This window comes from Anser cygnoides, chromosome 1 (assembly GCF_040182565.1).
Source record: "Anser cygnoides isolate HZ-2024a breed goose chromosome 1, Taihu_goose_T2T_genome, whole genome shotgun sequence".
In the NCBI taxonomy this organism is placed as follows: Eukaryota; Metazoa; Chordata; class Aves; order Anseriformes; family Anatidae; genus Anser; species Anser cygnoides.
The window spans coordinates 123633989-123654264 of NC_089873.1; the positions used below are offsets into that span (position 1 = coordinate 123633989).

General features: G+C 34.8%; 1 protein-coding gene across 22 annotated transcripts in view; it reads left to right on the forward strand.

Annotated features, from left to right (window-relative positions):
- The window catches only part of DMD (dystrophin), a 1239454-nt gene that overhangs the window by 939769 nt on the left and 279409 nt on the right, over positions 1-20276 (forward strand). For all 22 annotated transcript variants that reach the window (XM_066990426.1, XM_066990443.1, XM_066990448.1 and 19 more), the window contains one exon: positions 20002-20213. In XM_066990426.1, the coding sequence (XP_066846527.1) occupies positions 20002-20213 (212 nt within the window). The remainder of the gene's footprint in view (positions 1-20001; positions 20214-20276) is intronic.

Sequence of the window (20276 nt, forward strand, 5' to 3'; positions counted from 1 at the left end):
CCTATGAATATGTTGTTGGTTACCTTTTGCTATTAAGGTGGTATTAAAAAAAAAAATCATCTGGCCAATATCACTGAATTGATACAAATACTGAGAGTCTCTTGGTCACAGGACAGGTCAATATGCCATCAACTGGAATAAAAACCCTGAAGATTCTGGCTTTTGTGCTTATACCGGTAGCTCTTAAGTCACACTGCTTACAGAAATATGTCTATTATACTCATTAAAGTCTAACTGTGAATTACATTTGGAAACTATTACTGCCTTTGATAAATAGCAAATTGATTTGCCATTTATAAAAACAAACAAGGTACACATTCTACACAAAATAAAGCAAGTAAAAAAAGTTTAATAGAGAACATCTATGAAGAATTGCAAAAAAGTGAAAGATTGGGAGGTTATTTTTAAATAGAATTGTCATAATATTGCATAGCTTTAATCTTTAGAAAATAAAAACATAAATTAAGGAGAAGCTCATAAAATTGATTCATTTCCTCTGAAGCTTTTTTTTTCCCCACCCTTACTTCATTATCTATATGAAATTGCAGGAGCTGTGCTATTTAAAAAGCTTGGGTACATAAAGTAAAGATTGTATGATGTTTACACAAGGTTATATTTAAATGCCTGTTTATTCTAGTTTGCGAGTTACACATTGGAGAATACCTAATATTAATAATTACATTTAGTCTTGAGAAAAAGTCCTGGGAAAAAGCAAGACACATCTCTGCTCTTTTACTGTCCTTGATAAAGCATTCTATTCGAACAGAACCATATGTACAATAATAATTTTCACTACGTAATGCATCACGGCTCCAAAACATTTTGTTTTACTGCTGATGAAAACGTTGTTTCTTAAGCTGAATGAGTTTATAGACATCTTTGAATACAGTAAAGCAAGTAAATTTGAAAATTCCTTTTATTTTCTATCAGTTCCTATGTATAGAATACATAAAGCCAGTAATGAGTCAATACACAAATATAGCAAGAGTTTTAAAAAAGATAAAATAAAATACAGACTTAGAATCAGAATTAGGAAAGTAATTACAAAAGATACGTTAGATCTTGCTAGATCTTGGAAATGTAAGAAACTTTAAATAGCAGGCCTTCCTACTGCTGTGTTCATACACATGCAAAGATAACAGTGAATAACCTTTCTGTGTTTTTACTTTGCTAGTAATTTACATCCCAATTTTGTACTGTGGTTTCTGGCTGTGTAAGTGATAGAGAGGAGGTATGAAGATGAGTATTTATAGAACTCTGTGAAGAAATAATCTCTTACTGACCAAAGAATCTTCCTTTCAAGATTATAAGCCAAAGTAAGACCCATCTTTCTTAAGCAATTGTGTGAAATATAGTGAACTCTCAAGATATCACTTGAGAGGTCAATAAAGCTCTATTGCAGTAAATATGTGAATGGTAGGATTAAATGCAAACATTTCAATGAAGAATATTTATGAAGAATTACATTACTGAGGCCTAAACGATTCCTTCTGAAGTTTGTTTTGACAGTTTCTTAAACCGAAACATAAATGTATGGATAGTCTGTAGATGATGTCTTCCAGAAGAGTGAGTTTGTTGGTTTTTGAAAAAAGAAAAGTTATATTTTATAATTGATTGTTAGGAGAGCTGTGCTTGAAGTCATTTGAAAAGAATCTGAGACTCTCTGTGCAACTCCATAAAAGTGCCTTTATTGAATCATTTGCCGTATTTGACAGCTTTATGGCAACATCATCAACGCATCATCACTTTCACAACAAAATGTATGGAAACTCCATAGTGAATTACAGCTGTACTGTTCTTCTTGGCATCTTAAAATAGCTGTCTCTGTTGTACTGCCATCCATGTAGTTTTCACTCAGAGCTATTGAATACCACTTGTATTTCAAGTTTACCACTTGAAAATACAAATTCATACAATCTGGAATTTATCATACAGTAGTAAAACTTCTAGTTACACAGACTGTAAAAGAAAACTGTAAAAGAGAACTGTAGTTATATACAGTTTGTTTGCCTGGTTATCTTGTTGATTTTTTGAGCTAAATTACTGAATGAACCCTAGTATTTGCTGGATTCCAAGTATTTCAAGAACTTCTCAAGAACCTGGTTAATAGTCTTTCTATGTCATAAAGATGCAAACTTTATTAATCATCCTGATGCACGTCTTTACAGCTGAAGCTCCATTTGTTTATCTTGTGAGACTTCTATGTCTTCATGGAAATGAAAGATAGGAGAAACTACTTGTTGTTAAAGAATACATGAATAAATAGGAACAAGATAAAACTTTGTCTTTGAAATCAATAGCATATTAATGGGAAGAGTGCCATATTTGAAATCACTTCCTTGGCACAGATTTGCTGCTGTAGCATTTGCAACAAAGCTATTGGATGTTTTAAGAAGGAGTAAGAAGTTATTTTGGAACACTGGGGAGAGATGTTGCTTAAGTGTGGGAAATAACGTGCTACAGAAATGTCTGAGTGATTGGGGAATTAGAGTTGTGTGTTACTTATTACACCATATATCATATGTTTTAGTGGACAAAAGGTGATATCTAAACTGCCTACTTCAGTGTTCCCAAAAGAGCGGCGAGGCTTCAAGAAGATGACGTTTCTCTGTTTTTGGGTGTATTCTTGAGTAAAAGAGGCACAGCTGCTTTGGTAGCCCCAGAGCTGCTAAGCGCATTAGGTGAGCTTAGTGCTGTTGGCTATGCTAGTGCTGCTCACCTTGTCATGCCTGTGAAGAGAGAGAATTACTGAACTTTGCGTTGCATGGAAATTCAGGTGGAACACAGCTATTTAATTCTAGATAGGTAATTTAAATAGATAGGAATGGTCCCATAAGTCTTATTTTTCTAGAATTCAGCTGTTGGAGAACAGCATCCTGGTTTGCTGTGCCTCATAGAGGCATTTAATTTTGCCCAGATTGTAATAGTAAAATATGTCATCTATCCTCCCCAAAAGTTAGAAGAGCAGAATGGTAGACCAAATTTCTCATAAGGAAAATCTGACTATAAAGTGAGTTCTCTGGTAACTGTGAGCTTGTGAACAGCAAAAACTAAGTCTGGTGAGGCGTGCAACTCTGTGCTGCAGAAAGAAAGTCTTTTAGAAAGAGCAACATGGAAATAACAATTTCATTCTTTAATAATTTTGTCCAGGATCAGAAAAGTTAAATACATTTCCCACACCTCTGAATAAGGAAAGCATTCTTTGGAAGGGGGGTGCTTCATGCTAATTGTTATCTGTTATTATGTGGTGTGACCATGAAGATAGCTTGGTGATATACCATCATCAGAAAGAGAACAGACTTCCCACTTAGTCTAGGGAAGGATCTGCTATGGCACCAGACACAGAGCTGGTGTCTGACTCTGTTTTGTGTCTTGTTTTAACCTTTGTTGGTCATCATTTAGTGATTGAGTGAATCGATACAAGTGGTCAGTCAGAATACAGACCAAAAAAAAAAAAATCTTCAAATTTATAGTGCCAAGAAAATTTAAGCTTCTTTAATATTCTGCAGTTTACTCTTAAAAGACTTGGAGACTGGGATGATAGAGCTGGGAAAAAAAAAAAAGTAGTAAAAGGGCTAAAGTATGTAAGTCTTCAGCCTCTCTAGCCTTCAGCTTACCCAGTCACCAATTAGAAGAAAGTTGCTGTTGCCCGGAAGTGTGAGCAAACAAAATCTTATTTACAGGTTGTCAGCAGGTAAATCCTTACCTCAAGTACTGTTGTCTGCTTCCCTACTAAGATAAGTCCTATTAATAGTGTTGTTTGGGGCATCTTCTCCTCTTTTTATTCTCAAGGGGAGCCATATTTTATCACACTGCTTTTATGTAACTACCTGTCTTTGTTCTTAATATCTTTGTAAAAAGCTTTGACGTTAGTGGAACTCTGTGTGCATGTAACAATCTGAAGGAGGTGGTTTGTTTTTTTTTTTTAAGTAAAGGAGACAGAGCAGTGTCTCAGTGGCTTCAGAAAGAAGCAACTTTGTTTGCAAAAGTGTGATAAGCAAAACATAAAGGAAAGGTAAGGAACTGCCACACAGGATGAGACTCCAGGTCCTACTAATTGTCTCCAAAATCTATGCTAACACATCCTTCTGAAGAATATTTAAGAGTTCAATAGTAGCCAAATGTGAGGTAATTAGAGAGTATGTCTCAATATATGATATTAAATATCTTAGACAATTACAAAAGTGTTAGCATAATTTTTTTGGAAGTTGTAACAGTGAGATCTCTGTTAAGAATTTGCAGTTCTTTGGAAAAGTAAGCACTGAATTACTTTAGTATCTTCAACATATTTAACAGTATCTAATGTGATCCTATTTACCGTGTTACAGGAAAAAAAACACACTAGTTTTAATTACATTTGCTTTCAAAATTGAATTAAATCTCAACTAAGAAATGTCAATAAACATTTGTATAAAATATTTTAAAATCTGAAATTTGTAAATGCTGAGACTATGAAGAGCTATGACTGAAGACATATATTCTCAGTGGTAGAAGAGTTTTCCAATGACTCATCAGATCATCAGGGCTAGATCATCGAAAAAGAATGCTTTCCTCTTTATATATTATATATAGTCTTTCCAATATATTTTACATATTGGAAAGACTCTGTTAATTTTCTATGTTAAAAGGAGTAGTATTAATAATTTCCTATTACAAATTAAATTTATACCACTTGTAGCATACTTGCGGCCATCTCCATTGCAAGTACATATCTGAAATGATTCCCTCTATTCCTTTTGTATCTGAAATCCGAAAGAAAAGGAAACAACTGTCTACTATTTATAACTGTTTTAGCATTTTACATTTTAAGAATTATTTTTCAAAGTTAAAGATTTCTTAAAAAGCAATTTAAATTCCCTACCTATTGATGAAATTCTATAGCTGTGTTTATTCAAGGTCCATGTGGGCAATTAATAAAGTTACTCTCTAACCTTGAAGTCTGAGTGTTTGGTTGCTCAGAATAGTGGAAAGTTATTTTTCATTTCAGACATGGGATTTCTATGTCCTGCTAAATGCTAGGACTGTTTCTAATGTTTGAAGTCCAAAAGTATTGCATCATATAGTTTGGATGTATTCCTTTTCTTTCTTTCTATCTATCTTTCTATCCGTCTATCTTCCTTCATTCATTCCTTCCAGGGAGCTAGACAGCTTGATTTTTAACAAAAGTATCACATTATCACAAAAAAAATCCTCATTTTTTTTTGCCTGCTTTGAGCAAAAAATATAGTTTAGCAAATAAAGTTTTTTTTTTTTTTCTTATTGAACTTTTAACTCAAGCAGTTTATACAATCAAAAAAAACCTGTGTTTTTTTTTTTCTTAATATTGAGTTGCCTGGGTTTTGGTGATCTTTTGCCTTTTATTGCTGACTGGGACTACTTTTTTAAGTTTACTTTTTGCAGAAGTTTTCTTTTGGAATGTTGACATTGTAATGCTGGTGTTCTTTACTTTATAATGTCACATATTTGACAATATCATTTGCCACAATAGATAGATGTCAGCAAATGACAGTAACTCCAGGAAAATCATCAATTCTTTACATAGGAAAGGTGGGATAGTATTTTTTATCTCCTAGTCTTTGTCTGTTGTGTGTTCTAAGGACAGGCTTTTTGGCCTTTTTTTTTTTTTTTGAATATGATAAACCTAAGTCTTTGCTATTTTGGACAATGTTTCAAGGCAGAACTTGTTAGTTCAAGGTTAGAACTTGTTAGAACATTGTTTTGGACAATGTTTCAAGGTAGTAATACTGTCTTACACAAAACGTAAATTTGACTAGAAGCAAATATGTAAACAGTATACATATTAATTTCTTTTTATCTGTGATGATACAAACAGAAGAGCTACATTAGCTGTGTTGAAACAAATTAATGCAAATGTAAATAAATGGACATAAATAACAAAAAAGAAATTGTTCAGAAAAGAAGTATTTGTAATGTGATCAAACTTCTCCACCACTGACATTTTATCCAGTGTTTGATGGGCAACACTCAATGTCCACAGTTATTTTAAAAACTGTGTCAGAACAGCATATATTAAATTATGGCAGCCCATAATTTTCAGTTGTAATTACAGAGCAAATAGGAAACAAAGGTCCACCTCTGCAGAGATTATAAACTAAATTTAGATGTCACATAATCTGTGATATCAGGCAAATGCAGATTTTTCTGTACATTGTGTTCCATCCCCTTTTCTAAAAGGGATGCAAAACACACACACAATGTATATCAGAACCTGTGATCCAACCACGTTCTAGTTAAACACACTGGAATACATTTGGCCTACTGATTTTACTTTGGCAGTCTTTGATGTAATTTTGTCATGAGTTTAGTCCTGCTTGAGTTGGGAATAAAACAATAACAAAAAGAGTGATTTGCACAGCCCTGAAGCTCCATTGCTAGTCCAACCCGAGTAACTACTGCTTAGTCTAAGCAAGAGAGATTCTAGGACTTTGTTGGGTGATTGGACCAACTAGTGTTTTCATTTTTTATGTAGTACACCAAATCATCATTATGGTGACTCACAATGAAATACTGTAGATAATTCAAAGGATTTCCTTTTATTACTATCTTCAGGACCGTAGACATATTAAAATTGGTGGCTTGGAGGCTTTTTAATCTGTGTTTAGTGGATAGCAATCCTTACAAGGTTGTGTCAGCATTTATCCTGCCAAAACGGGAGGGAAGGGGAAATTGAGCATAAAAATTCTGGGAGCTAGCATCTTTCTTGTCAGCAGGCCTATTGCATACTAGGCGAGACAATGAATGGTCAGAAAGCCATCTTGAGCCATGTTGAGATGGCTCTTAGTGTTTAATAGAAAAGGAGAGCTGACATTGAATAGTCTGATGTATGGTGAGGAAGTGGTGGCATCTGATTGGGCTTGGTAGAACTTGGAACCTGAAGCAGCATTTAGAAAAGGTTTCATTGTATTTTAATTAAATGGGAACCTGTATACAGTAGAGGAAACACCAATGCCCTGAAAAATTTTCCTGGCAGTGTCAGACCGTGGTTATATCTGCTTCATAAGTGTTGAATTGAGGACAGTATTCTAGATGAAAAGATAGTTTTACAGGATATTAATTACATTTTCAGTATGTTTCTTGTATTTTTGGTGGTTTTGACAATTGGCTTTTTTCACTGCAGCATTGTATTAGGATGGCAACAGCAGTGGTTTAATCTGTCCATGGGATTTTTCTTCTCTGTTTTATTTCACGCAGAATGTTGAGCTCTGTAGAGGAAAAAAAAAAAAAGATTCAGTGTTTTAGATCCAAAATTTGCTGTTTCAGCCATGTCAGAATACTGACTTTGAAGTGTGTTCATTTGTCTGTAGCTGATTAAGCTTAAGCCATTTAGTGTCTCATGAGTCTCATGAAGTTTAGGATCCTGTACTAAAGGGAATATGAACAAAGAAGCACAACAGTCTGATAAAAATAAATAAATTAAATAAGTATTTGGGTCATTTTCTACACTATTTTAAGTCCTGGAGTCTTATGCTTTGTGCCATTAGGGACTTTATGTGTTGGGAAGCTAAGTATGGATTAACTAGCATCAGACTGAAAGCATCTTCTGGAGTATATAGAAAACAGGTGCAAGGGTGAGAGATATGTCAGTCTGAGGTAGAACCAAGAAATTAAATCCCTGAGGAATTAACTCACCTGTGAAAATAGTTCAATATTAATGTAAATTTTTTGAAAGACTGTAATCGTAACTCTAAAACATAATCTAGTTTTTGTTTTGGCCGGAAATACAGTCCTTAGAATGATTGTGTTATGTGATGCTTTTCTCCTCTCAGGAAGATGATTGTGAGAGAAATAACTATTTTACCCTAGTTGTCAGTATAATATATAGTCTGAAGTGTAAATATTACTTCATTTTTAGTCTTTATTTTGTATGTGCTAGAATTTCTAGGAAGCTGTCACTGAAAAGATACCGTGGGGGAAGCTTATATTTGATAACTTACTACATTATGAAATTGCTAATTTGAAATTAAGACAAATATATAGTTTTCTATTTCAATTATGAAATAAGAAATGTATTAAGTTAATGCAGTTAAGATCCCTGCACAAAAATGTCCCAAGTCTATGCTTAAAATAGAAGTATTTCAAAATGTGTTTACTACTTTACTTTGAAATCACTTCTTGTTAATTTGGAAGTTTAGTGTACTTTCAAAAGCAAAGATATAGTTTTGATTTGGTCCACTGTTGAGTGGTTTTTTTTGTTTGTTTTTCTCTAGTGCACGCATGGCATTTTTTGGTTCATTCCTTGAGCTAAGCTCAGTATTGTTGCCAGCACTCCCTTTTCTGTATCTGTTGAGCAGGCAAGCAAATGGAGCTCAGGTATCATCTCCCACTTGACTTCTGCTGACAGGTACAGGCTGGGGTGGCTCAGAAGTTGAATCACTTTGCAGCTTTGGTGTAGTTACAAGAGACACAGTAAAAGATTTACAGTAGTCTGGGCCTGTAATTCCAGTCTTGGAATTCAATTGTAGCCCAGCAAATGGTCTCAGAGGTAAGACTAACCAATGCAATGACTGAGAGCCACTGTGTTTCTTACTGACCATTGCACAGAGTGTGTCAGTTTACCCTTGCTGATGCAGCTTAATTAGCAAATATTACAGTGGCAAAGAATTGGACCTTGAGAGTTGTAGTAAGTAGAACCTTAGCTTTTGAATGATGTAATTCTGACAGCTTGAACAATATTTAATCTTGAATAATAGAAGGAGGATATATGCTGCTTATCCATTGTAAAATGAATCAAAACTAATTGCAGTCTTCAAATTTAGAATTCTTGGTTTATAGCTCTTATGGGGAGTGGAGGTTTCCTAAGGAAATTATTTCTTCTGTTGAAGAAGAAAACAGAAATATAAATAGTATGCATAACTTCACTTCAGTAACTTTGAACCTGATATTCACACATTCTTAGAATTCCTGAGTACACTTTAATTTTCTTAGATACTTTGGTACTTAAGATCTCCCACAGTCTTCCCATACAGTTCAAGCTGGATCTATTAAATCAATAAAAGCAAATGGGTAGCAAATACAGATATATTTGAAAAGCAAGTCTCAGTCTAAACTCAAACTCAGCAGGAGTTAGTAGGCTGCTGCAAGTAAAAAAATAAATAAATAGATTAAATATGAATGTATGATGGCATCACAAAGTTATGTAGTAGTAAGAATTCTTAAATTCATTGCCTGTATGCTTCATTAGGTAGGTAATGAATTTCACACATTTCTAGACTTAAACTACCATACATGCCATTATGTTTTTGCATGAATAAGTATACGAAAGCCTTAGTATATGAAAGCCAATGTACTTTAATAATGCTAATAGCATTTTTGTTTATGTTCAGAGAAAGCAGAATATGATTTCATTAATTTAATGTCCCATTTCTAAATGCAGTCACAGACAAGTCATATTTCTCTTGGAAAAGGTTTTATTAAATATTTTATAGGTCATATGATTATTACATATGCTGTCATCCATGAACAGATATTAGATTCATAATTATAAATTATTTTATTACCAATATCTTAAGTAACCAAACTGCTAGAAAAAAATAAAAACATTTCAATAAATACTAAAATACCTAATTACTTGTAATTAATATTTACAGTCTTAATACAGATATTAATGATTTTTTCCTATTCTTTGAAAACTTTTAAGTTTAAAACTGAAGTGACTAGATTACTTACATACTCACTCATCTAGTTAATCAGATTAGTCATAATCCTGTAGCTTCTGTTTGGTGTACCTTCTATCATTCTAAATATCATTTTTAAATCTGATTAAGTCTTCATAATTATATGAGGAATATTTAAGAAAGTAGCTAGAACATCAGACATTATTAGGTTGGAGTTCAGTAATACAGTCGCTATTTTCTACATACAACAAAGGGAACTGAATAAAATACGTTCTGAAAGACGATGAAATCATTTGGGAACCCTTTTGGTTAGTAGTACGATGTTACTGAAAAGTTATATTTTGATATCATCCAAGTATGTGTGTCTCTGCAGGAACAAAAACAAGATAATTATCTCCTGGTGTCTTGTCCATATGCATTCTGCTGCTGAGGTTGCATGAATCCCTGCAGACTCTGCATCCTGCACGAGCAGTGGGACCGAGCTGACCAGGGGACTGACTGGGGCACTCCATTTCTCCATAAATATCCTGCTTTACTTGAAACTCTGTTAGCAACAAGATGAATCCATTAATTCCGTAATCTCTCTATCCATCTCTCTAGTAAATACTTAAGTATATATGCATACACATACACTTTTATTCATTTCTATAGGTTTCTAACAAAGTCACACTTAGTCTTGTTACTATTTCATACTAAATCATGAAGAATCTTACTTCTTTACATTGTTTACTTCTCACATCAGAATTCTACAGGTCAATTGGAACATTTTAAAATTGGGAAGCAAATGGTCTTCGGCTTTCATAAAATACCATGATCTGTTCCCTTTTTCATTTAGTGAAAAAAAAAATCATGAAAACTTGCATGTAAAAGGTAATAAATGTTTTATACATAAATATTTTTATCAGAACTTGACAGTCCAGTGAATACATTCTGAAGGACCCATTTTCCAAATAATAAGCTCTTACATACCTTTCTCGTTGATCAGTCATAGAAGTTGCTTATTGCTTGTTATAAGAAACTGATTTCTTTAGATGTGCTACCAGTTTAATCTGGTCTCTAACTCCCACTCTGTATAGAAAGGTATAAAGCATGCTTCACAGTGCTGAAAAATTATTCACTTGCTGCTTAGTGGAAACCACTTGACAGTTTTCAGTTCATTCTGTTTGATTTGACACTTCCAAAGGAACAGAATGACCTTCATTAGTTTGATCATATGGAAACAGCTTTGTTACCAGAAGTGATTTTAAGATAAAAGAAAAATAGGCTTACCCTAGCTAAATGAAGCAAAATTAAATCATAGACTTGCAATAATTGGAAATAATTATGCCCCAAAAGTATCAAACATGAAAATGAGATTGAGTGTGTATGTATATGTGTTTAAAAACACACATAAGTCTGTTGAAATCTTCATTATTGCTTATCTTTCTTAGCCTCTGAGAACCAGAGGAAGTAACGTTCTTCCTCCCAGCGCTTTCATGCCCTGACAGGTCTTTCAGATACATTTTCATTGTTCTTCATCACCCCAGAAAGATGATTGAATGCTCTGAGTGCTTCTGCTTCCTGGTTTCCCTTGTAAGACCAGTGCTTAGAAACTAGAGTATTGCAAAGTAGTAGAGATTAGATAAATTCTTTTCTCCTTCCCACATATTATTCATTGACTTGTTCATTATGCAAGTTGTGTACATACTTTCCGTCATGCCTGACTTTTTTGTAAGCCATATTTTTATTTATTGTTTTTAAATCTAGCTTATTACATTTTGATGCATACATTTTAAGAACTAATCTTTCTATAAATACTTTTATAGATTCATGGTGCATAAAAGCAATGTCTGACATCTTGATGGCTTAAATGAGAGACTTCACATTAAGGCAGATATTTTAAGTTGCCACCCCACCGTTAGTTTTAGGTTTATTGGTGAAATCACATTACTGACCAACTGAGGGATGCATAAAATGTATCAGATGACACATTAATAATTTTTTTCATATTTGGTTATAGTGAAGGGTTGTGATAGCTTTCTAAGGTCACCTCATATAAGAAGATTTTTATAAGCCTATGAAAAAAAAGGTGAAAGAAATACCTCTTTACAAGAAAAGTTAAGGACAGATGAAGCCTAAATTGCTATTTGAGTAGGCTGTTTCCAACTGTTCTCTACTGCGTAGTGCTTCCTATCCAGTTCCACTCCATAATGATAGCCTACAGGCAGCAACTTAGTAGATGTTATAACTGTTCCTGTGACTCCTTCAGTACTTCAGCATTTAAAAAAAAAATGTTGCAAACTTATCCTAGTTTGACTCTGCATCTACTATCCAAATGTTCTCATTAGACCAGTCTCTTTAAGATTCACGATTGTTTATAAAATGGAGGCAACATCCTTTTGTCTAGGGATGCTGTATGATAGACCTTATTAAAGTGATTTCTCCTTGAAGATGATTCAGGTCAGACACCTCCTGTTGTAGAAAGCAGCAAAAGGGAAGGTAGAGCACTTTCAGAAAGTAGCAATTCATAAACGGAGAACTTTAACTCCTTCTGGGAAAAAAAAAAAAAGGCTAGTTTAGGCTTATTTGCTTAGGAAAATAAAATGATGAAAAGCAAGATAACCATAAGTTAAGTCAAAGCTTAAATATTGTTTTAACAGTGGTGCACACCAGGGCTCAGTAATGTCGACAGTTTTGTTCAACATTTTTGTCAATTATCTGGATGAGGGGATCAAGTGCACCCTCTGTAGGTTCACAGGTGATACCAAGTTAGGTGGGACTGCTGATCTGCTGGAGGGTAGAAAGGCTCTGCAGAGGGATCTGGACAGGCTAGAGCCATGAGCCAAGTCCAGCTGCATGACATTCAACAAGGGTAAACGCTGGGTTCTGCACTTGGGCCATAACAACCCCATGCATTGGTTTAGGCTTGCGGAAGAATGGCTGGAAAGTTGTCCAACAGAAAAGGACCCAGGGGTGCAGGTCGACAGGTACTGAATGTGAGTCAGCAGTATGCCCAGGTGGCCAAGACAGCCAGTGGCATCTTGGCCTGCATCAGAAAGAGTGTGGCCAGCAGGATTAGGGATGGGATTCTTGCTTTGTATGTAGCACTGGTGAGACTGCACCTCAAGTACTATGCTCCGCTTTGGGCCCTTCACTGTAAGAAAGATATTGAGTTGGTAGAAGAGCAACAAAGCTCGATAAGGGACTAGAAAACAAGTGTTGTGAGGAGTGACTGAGGGAATTGGGGTTGTTTAGTACGGAGAACAGGAGGTTGAAGGGAAACCTTATTGTTGTCTACAACTACCTGAAAGAAGGTTGCAGAGAGGAGGATGTCAGTTTCATTTCTTAGGTGACAAGTGATAGGACATGAGGAAATGGTCTCAAGTTGCACCAGGAGAATTTTAATTGGACATTAGGAAGACTTTCTTCACAGAAAGGATGGTTGGGCATTGCAACAGGCTACCCAGGGAAGTGGTGGAATCCCCACCTTTAAGAGACATGTGGATGTGGTAGAAAGGGATATGGTTTAATGATTGAACTCACTAGGTCAGGTTAATGGTTGGACTTGATGAGGTCTTTTCCAGCGTAGATGGTTCTATGATTCTGGAATTCTAAGACATAATTTTTCAGATTGGAAAACTAGTGTTTTATACAGACACAAAAGTTTAACTTGATTAAATTGTAAATGAAATATATGTATATAGATTAGTTCAAAGCATATGAAGTAAGGTGAAATGCAAATTTCACTGTCTGGAACATTCAAAGGAAAGTGTATTATGGAGCTGCAACTCAAACAGAAATTAATCCAACCTGATGGAGTATTCTATGTGCAAAGAGGAAACTTAAAATATATACTCGTCTTTGAAAGCAAATTTGGAAAGGACTTAAACTCCAGGAAGAAATAGGAGTAATTTTTAGGGATAGCATAGGATTTAAAAGTTACTTGTACAGGCTGCTTTGAAGCTGAAGTAGTATACCTCCTGGGCAACCAGTATCATTGATGGTCTTGGGCTGATTTTAACCTGTCTTCCTTAAACACCTACACTTATTGTTATTATTCGTTTATGTTTTCAGCATTTGCCAATATTACAGTCTCAAAGTACTCATTTTAGCTTCTCATACTATGCCTTGCTGTCTTCTACTTATAGTGTTGTGTGGTACGTGCACTGTCATGTGATGCGTTCTACTTGCAGTCATGCAGACCACATTTAGCTCAGGGCTGTCTCCAGCTCTGTAGCAGCATTTTGTCAATGCAGTACAACAACTTCATGCACCAATTTTTTAACCTGCTATACTTACATTGACAACTGAAGTTCTTACAGTTGACGAAGAATGTAAACTTTTTTCTTCTTCATGTTTTAATTCTGTTTAGCAGTGGCAGCCCATTCTGTGAGGCTGTCATGTTTAAGGGCTACTCACTCCCGTAAGAATGAAGACCTCAGATACTCATTTTTCTTTCAGTGCATGAGGTGTTTCATATTGCTGCAAGGGAGGGGATTTAAAGCTCAGGAGGTTATGACAAAAATATGAAATTATTCATAAATCATTTTCCAGAATTGGCTAGAATTCAAGCTGAGTGTGTATTTTCATCATTGTCATTGTTGCAAGGTATAAGTAAATATAAACACAGATGCATGTGAAATGATTATCATTTTTTCAGCTAGGGAACATCAGTGCATCAGTAACTTCTTTTGATAACATGAATTATAATTGTCCATAATTCTACTGTTATATAGTTATATTCTACAGGAGGTCAGATTACATAACTGTATTAGTCCCTCTAGTCTTCAAGTGTATGAACCTACAGTGAACATATTGCTTTTTTAGAAAAATGTCAATATATTGACAACAATGCTTTTGAAAAGCACTCTTCTACAGAGCAAAATGAGAGCAGTTTAGGCTAATTTGTTGAACAAGGAAAACAGAAGTTTTCCGCTTCGCAGATTCTGTTGCTATGCATTTAATTGCTCATTTTCTTTTTTTTTTTTTTTTGTTATACTGGATTTAATGGTCTTATCTAACTGGAGTGGCATGATTGCTTTTTTCGTCTTTGCACGAAAGCTAAATATACACTAAATATGCTAAATATAACCTACAGTAAAGTGAATGTTATTTCTCCTGTAACTGACAGCTCCTTCTCAGACTCCTTTTCTGTTGTTTCTACTGCTGTTGTATTAAAAACCAAGGAGAGTAAAGTTTCTCAGGGAGGAGAGTTGTATTTCATCAATAATAGGAACTCTTAAGAGAGGTTGCAAGAGTTATTTTTGTTGTTTCTCTACTATACCTAGTGTATTAAAAGAAAGAGTAACAAAATTCTGTAATTAAACAAAACAGTTTTAAGCCAGCAGCCACCTTGACCATGACTGTTCTTTTTTCAATATACTAAATCAATGATAACCAGATTGTAAAATAGTAATCTCACGTTTGAGTGCTTTAAATGCAGTTTTTTTGATTTGTTCTTACTTCTAATAACTTACTAAACCTGTGTACAGTTCAGCAGAATTTTTGTCCATCTTAGTGATATGATCGGTATTGAAAAGCTAGTGAACAGTAGCAATGAAAAAAAGAATCGAATAGCAACCTTGAAATTACATACTGGTAGAATCTCACCATGTCCCTAAATGATTTGTTTGAGGGACTTCAGTGTTGGACTGGGAGCAGCTGGAGCCATGCTGGGATACTTTACTGTCAGCTAGTTCAAAACTGGTGGATGTGGAATAAAATGAGGACTTCAGCTGGAACACTGTGATTAGGAAAAGTATGGCTTGGAAATAACCTGAAGTGGAAAAGGTCCCACCAGATTTAATTCATATAACATATGTCTTGGACAGTTTACTACGAAATTGTTTTTCTGACTTATATAACTAAGCATACTATGACTACTTTTGTATGTTCTGTTGAATTTACCATTGGTGATGGCTATAAGAATAGCTATAAAATTAATTTATAACTGTAAGATGCTAATGGTAGTTTTGAACTTTGTAGTGATTTTAAGCAATGGAATATATTTCTGCTTGTTGTATGTATTTTGTCTTTCTGATACTTTAGATTTGCTAATTGTCAAATATTGTGTTTATTACTTTTATATATATATATGTGTTTATATATTCAAATAATGGTTGCATCGATCGATAAAACAACTTTTAATTTATTGCGTTTCCTTAATTCTGTATAGAAAATGCAGTCTTTTTTTCAGATTCCCACTTTGCAGATTGGCTGGTAAATAAATGCTGTACTGAATCATTAAGAATCATTTTGAGATAGTTTCAAATACTGATTCTTACAAAAAAAAAAATACTGTGCTGCTGCCAAAGTTAAATAATTAAATAGGAAGAAAAATAGATACAAAAGAGTGCTACACTATTAAAGAGAGGTTTTGAAATATTGGAGGCACAGGACTTAAGAGTATTGAACAACGTAAACAGAGGTGCTTCAGAAACTGCTGAACTGTGAGGAAAAAAAAAAAGGATTTTGTCATTGTTACTAATTATTTTAAGCCCTTCAGTGATTTTAATAGTGCATATGGAGCCACATTCATTCTGTCTATCTAGATGTTTTCGATGTGTAGTCATCACAGTATGTAGGTGCAATGACATAAAAGATAAACATCTGAGTCTGGGCTCGGTAATATTCTATTATGATCCAGGGTACAGTAAGAACAATTACATTATTTTTCCTGACAAAAGCTTACTTTTTAGCTATATTGAATATTCCTATTTAGGTTTCAGAATTTTTTGTGGTCTTCGCAACAGTTTTTTTGTATGTGAGCATGTTTTTGCTTTATGTAATTTTTGTTCGTGTATAGGACATTACTTATTGAAGGCCTTAAATTCAGGGCAGGAAGTAGTGATCAATTTTATTTATTTCTCCAAGATTTGGGCAAATCCTTTTCTGGAACAGCTGCTTCACATGCCATTGATTCTTTTGTGACTCTTTTTAAAAATCTGTTTCTTATTTCTAGAGCTGTTTCCATGGTTCTAGATAAGAGTGATTGAACTCTTTAACAAATTATTTTCCCTCCGCTGAATCCCATGTGTTCATTGGAACCTTCGGGGTTTTGTTAGATTCTCACAGCAGAAATAACAAGGCTGTAGGCAGACAGAACTCAGTTATGAGGTTCCTCATTGCTATCATGTAAAATACTCTTAATATTTTTTCTTTTTCATTTTATCATCATCAATTTATTGCTGTCAGCAGCCAATCAGAGAGACTTTTATATGTTCCAATGCCCTTGCACTGAGACACATGGCATTCAGAATTCTTTATAAATTCTCTTTTACTGTCCAACAACATTTTTAATAACATCTCTCTAATCCTTCTCATCTGCAGTCAGTAACTCACTGGCTGCAGGTGAGTGGTTTGCAGGTTGATGTGATCACTTCTGACACAATATATACTTAGACTGGGTTTTCAGAACTTTTTTGGTTGGCATAAATCTGTAAGTGGTATTTCCTTCTGTGTGAAACAGCCCACTAGAGAGCAAAATATATCCTGAAGAGACACTGATTTAGTATTTTTCAGTATGTTTTGGAAGTGAATGTTCATATTTGCAGCTTTAGAGGTGTTTTTTTTTTTTCTTGTTACTCAAAAACAAATCTAGGGTCCACATACAAATGAGAGCATTGTTTAGAAGATGTGAACTTGCTGTAATTGCTGTTTGGTATAATCTAGCTTGGAAAGACCAAATTAGTTCTGTTGATGTCATGGTGTGTTTAGCTTGCAGTACTTTGTTAAATGGGTTTGGTCACTCACTGGTTCAAGAAAACAAAGTTGTTATCTTTATTTTGTTCAGATTATCTAATAACTTCCTGAACTTTCTACCTCAAATCTCTAATAAAGCAATACTATTAAGTATGTTATTTTTCCTTTAATATATATGCATTTTTTAACTAAGTTTATAAAGTTTCCATATCAGATGCTTTTCTTTTCCATTTTTGAGGGAGATAATCGAAGTATTTCACAAGGAAATGTGTTTCATAGATTTAGAGTCTGTATATTCAGTCACTTGAATAATCGGGCTCCTGAGATGTCCTGAATATATCTTTTGTAACACAGCCCGATTCCCCTCTTGGGTGGGAGAATTGGTCATCATAGAATCCCAGGACCATGGTACATGATGTAATACTCAATCTTGCTGGGAAAATCAGTCTCTTAGAGAAGGACTTCAAATATATCTTACTTAGGTACAAATGTCATGAGACAACAAATTTAGAGCAGCTGTTATAATGAATAAATATTGTTGTAGACCCAATATTCTTTTGAGTGAGTCCTGCAACAGAGTTTTCATTCACTCTTAAAGAAACAGACACAGAAACACAACAATAACAAAACAAGCTTATAATAAAGCAAAAATAGGTGGGATTTTGGTAGCTCTCTCATGGACAACTGACAGAAGCAAGCTATTATACTTTTGTGAGCTCTATTGACCGAAATCTCCAGGCTGTCAGGAACTACAAGGTAACTTACTGCATGTCTTGGAGTATATGGGGAGAGGAGCTTGGGTAGTTATCTGCAAGAAATAGGTGGCTGTTATTCCCTATATGTCAGTGAAACTATGGAAAGTGTTTGAGCATTCTTTGTACGTGAAACCTTCGGCACAACCCTTGAGCCACATGCTTTTGTATGGCCCCATGATTTTATTTGAGCAGTTCAAGAACTCTTCTGTTATTCACACTTGCACTAGTCCACAATCTCTTCGTTGTTTCAGGCATGCCCAAAAGCTTAAAGCAGAAATCTACTATACAGATATGGCATAGAAATGAGTTGTTTTGTGACATTCATATACAGCTTTCTAAAATGAGAGTTAGATTTGCTTCAGATTAAATTTACGTATTTGGGCCTTAGGCTTATCCTTGGTTTGCTCTATTTGTGCTTCATGTTTTCCCATTTTGTTTCTTCAGTTCGTAGTCAATTTCCTTTGACTTAAACATGCTGCCACATGTGCTTACTCACAGTTTTTATCCATAGGCTTGAGCAGGGGATGCTGAAAGCTTTCTTCTCTTACTCTAAACATCAGCTAAGTCTATCTTTATCTATTCCTCCAGAAGAAGGAAGAGCACTGTTAGGTGTACATCTCTTCCCTGCTGAAGCTTTTCTCACCTCTTTAGTCTTTAGCCTCCATCACTCTGGAATCAACCATGCAATGAGAGATGTGGTGTTGGATCAACAGTTCAATGATACTTCATTTGCTTTCAATTACTCTAGGAATTTCTGTTTCCCCTCCCTAGAAGGCCTGTGAATTTTTAGTGTAGTGAGGCAATCTTTGAGAAAAATATTGAGACTGTAGTTTGTGCTGCCTAAACTCAGGAAATAAAATAAAATGCACCTATTTCTTCATGTAGAGCATTTTTTTTATTGTTTATACATTTTTGTTTTTTCTTTTAGACAAACGTGTTTGAAAGACTAAGTCTTGACTGATTGGAAGACTAGGTCCCCTGATGCTTTACACAGAAGATTTGCTGTGCTACTATCCACTATTCTGGTTCTGGATGTTAGCCAACACTATCAGTGATTCTAGTGATTGTTGGGTTCCCCACAATCACATTTCTTTCAAATAGTGGCAAACCTTGTCCATAGTTTATAATTAACATGAACACATGGGAAAGATTTTAGACAGCCTTTGCATTCTGCTAACACTTGCCTTAATGAATTAAGAAATATTGCCATTAATTATATCTTGCAACAAATCTTTAAAGAAAATTACTGAATCATAGAATCATTTACGTTGGAAAAGACCTCTAAGATCATCTGGTCCAACCTTTTAACCTAGCACTGCCAAGTCTACCATTAAACCATGTCACTAATCTACACTTTTTTTTGAAGACCTCTAGGGATGGTGACTCAACTGCTTCCCTGGGCAGCCTGTTCCAATATTTCACAAGCCTTTCAGTGAAGAATTTTTTTTCCAAATATTGAACCTAAACCTCCCCTCGTGCAACTTGAGGGCATTTCCTCTTGTCTTATCACTTAGTGCTTGAGAGAAGAGACCGATCCCTACCTTGCTATAGCCTCCTTTAAAGTAACTGTAGAGCAAAGTCCCTAAAGGACTTGTTCTTCAAAGTTATTAAACCTTGAGTTGGTTTGGTAATAATGAAAGATGATTGCTGCTCCTTTTTCTCAAATGCGATCCTGTTTCTTAATGCTTTTTGAGTCATGAACCTGGCATTTCTGTCTCCACATGCATCAAAACACATGATGTGCACCAAAGTATCATACTGTGTGTCCCAGAACAGTTTATCTGTTCTTTATTAAACTGAACTTAGTTGTAATTACAGCCAAAAAGTACAAGAGCTCTCCAATATGGTCAATTCTAGAAATATTTACTCAACACAAAAAAAAAAAGGCTTTTAAGTGACTCAGCTTTTGTTTTCCCTTTGTGTTTCACCAGTTGAAAAGATACAGAGCCAGTGGGATGAAGTGCATGGACACCTCCAAAGCCGGAGACAGCAGCTTCATGAGATGTCAAAGGATTCAACACAGTGGCTAGAAGCTAAACAAGAAGCTGAGCAGGTTCTTGAACAAGCGAAAAATAAGCTTGAGTCGTGGAAAGAAATTTCCTACACCGTGGAAGCTCTGAAAAAGCAGAACACTGAGCTTAAGGTCACTACTAAAAACTAGGAATTTAACTTTAAGATAAATAATCAAAATGTTGATAAGTGATTG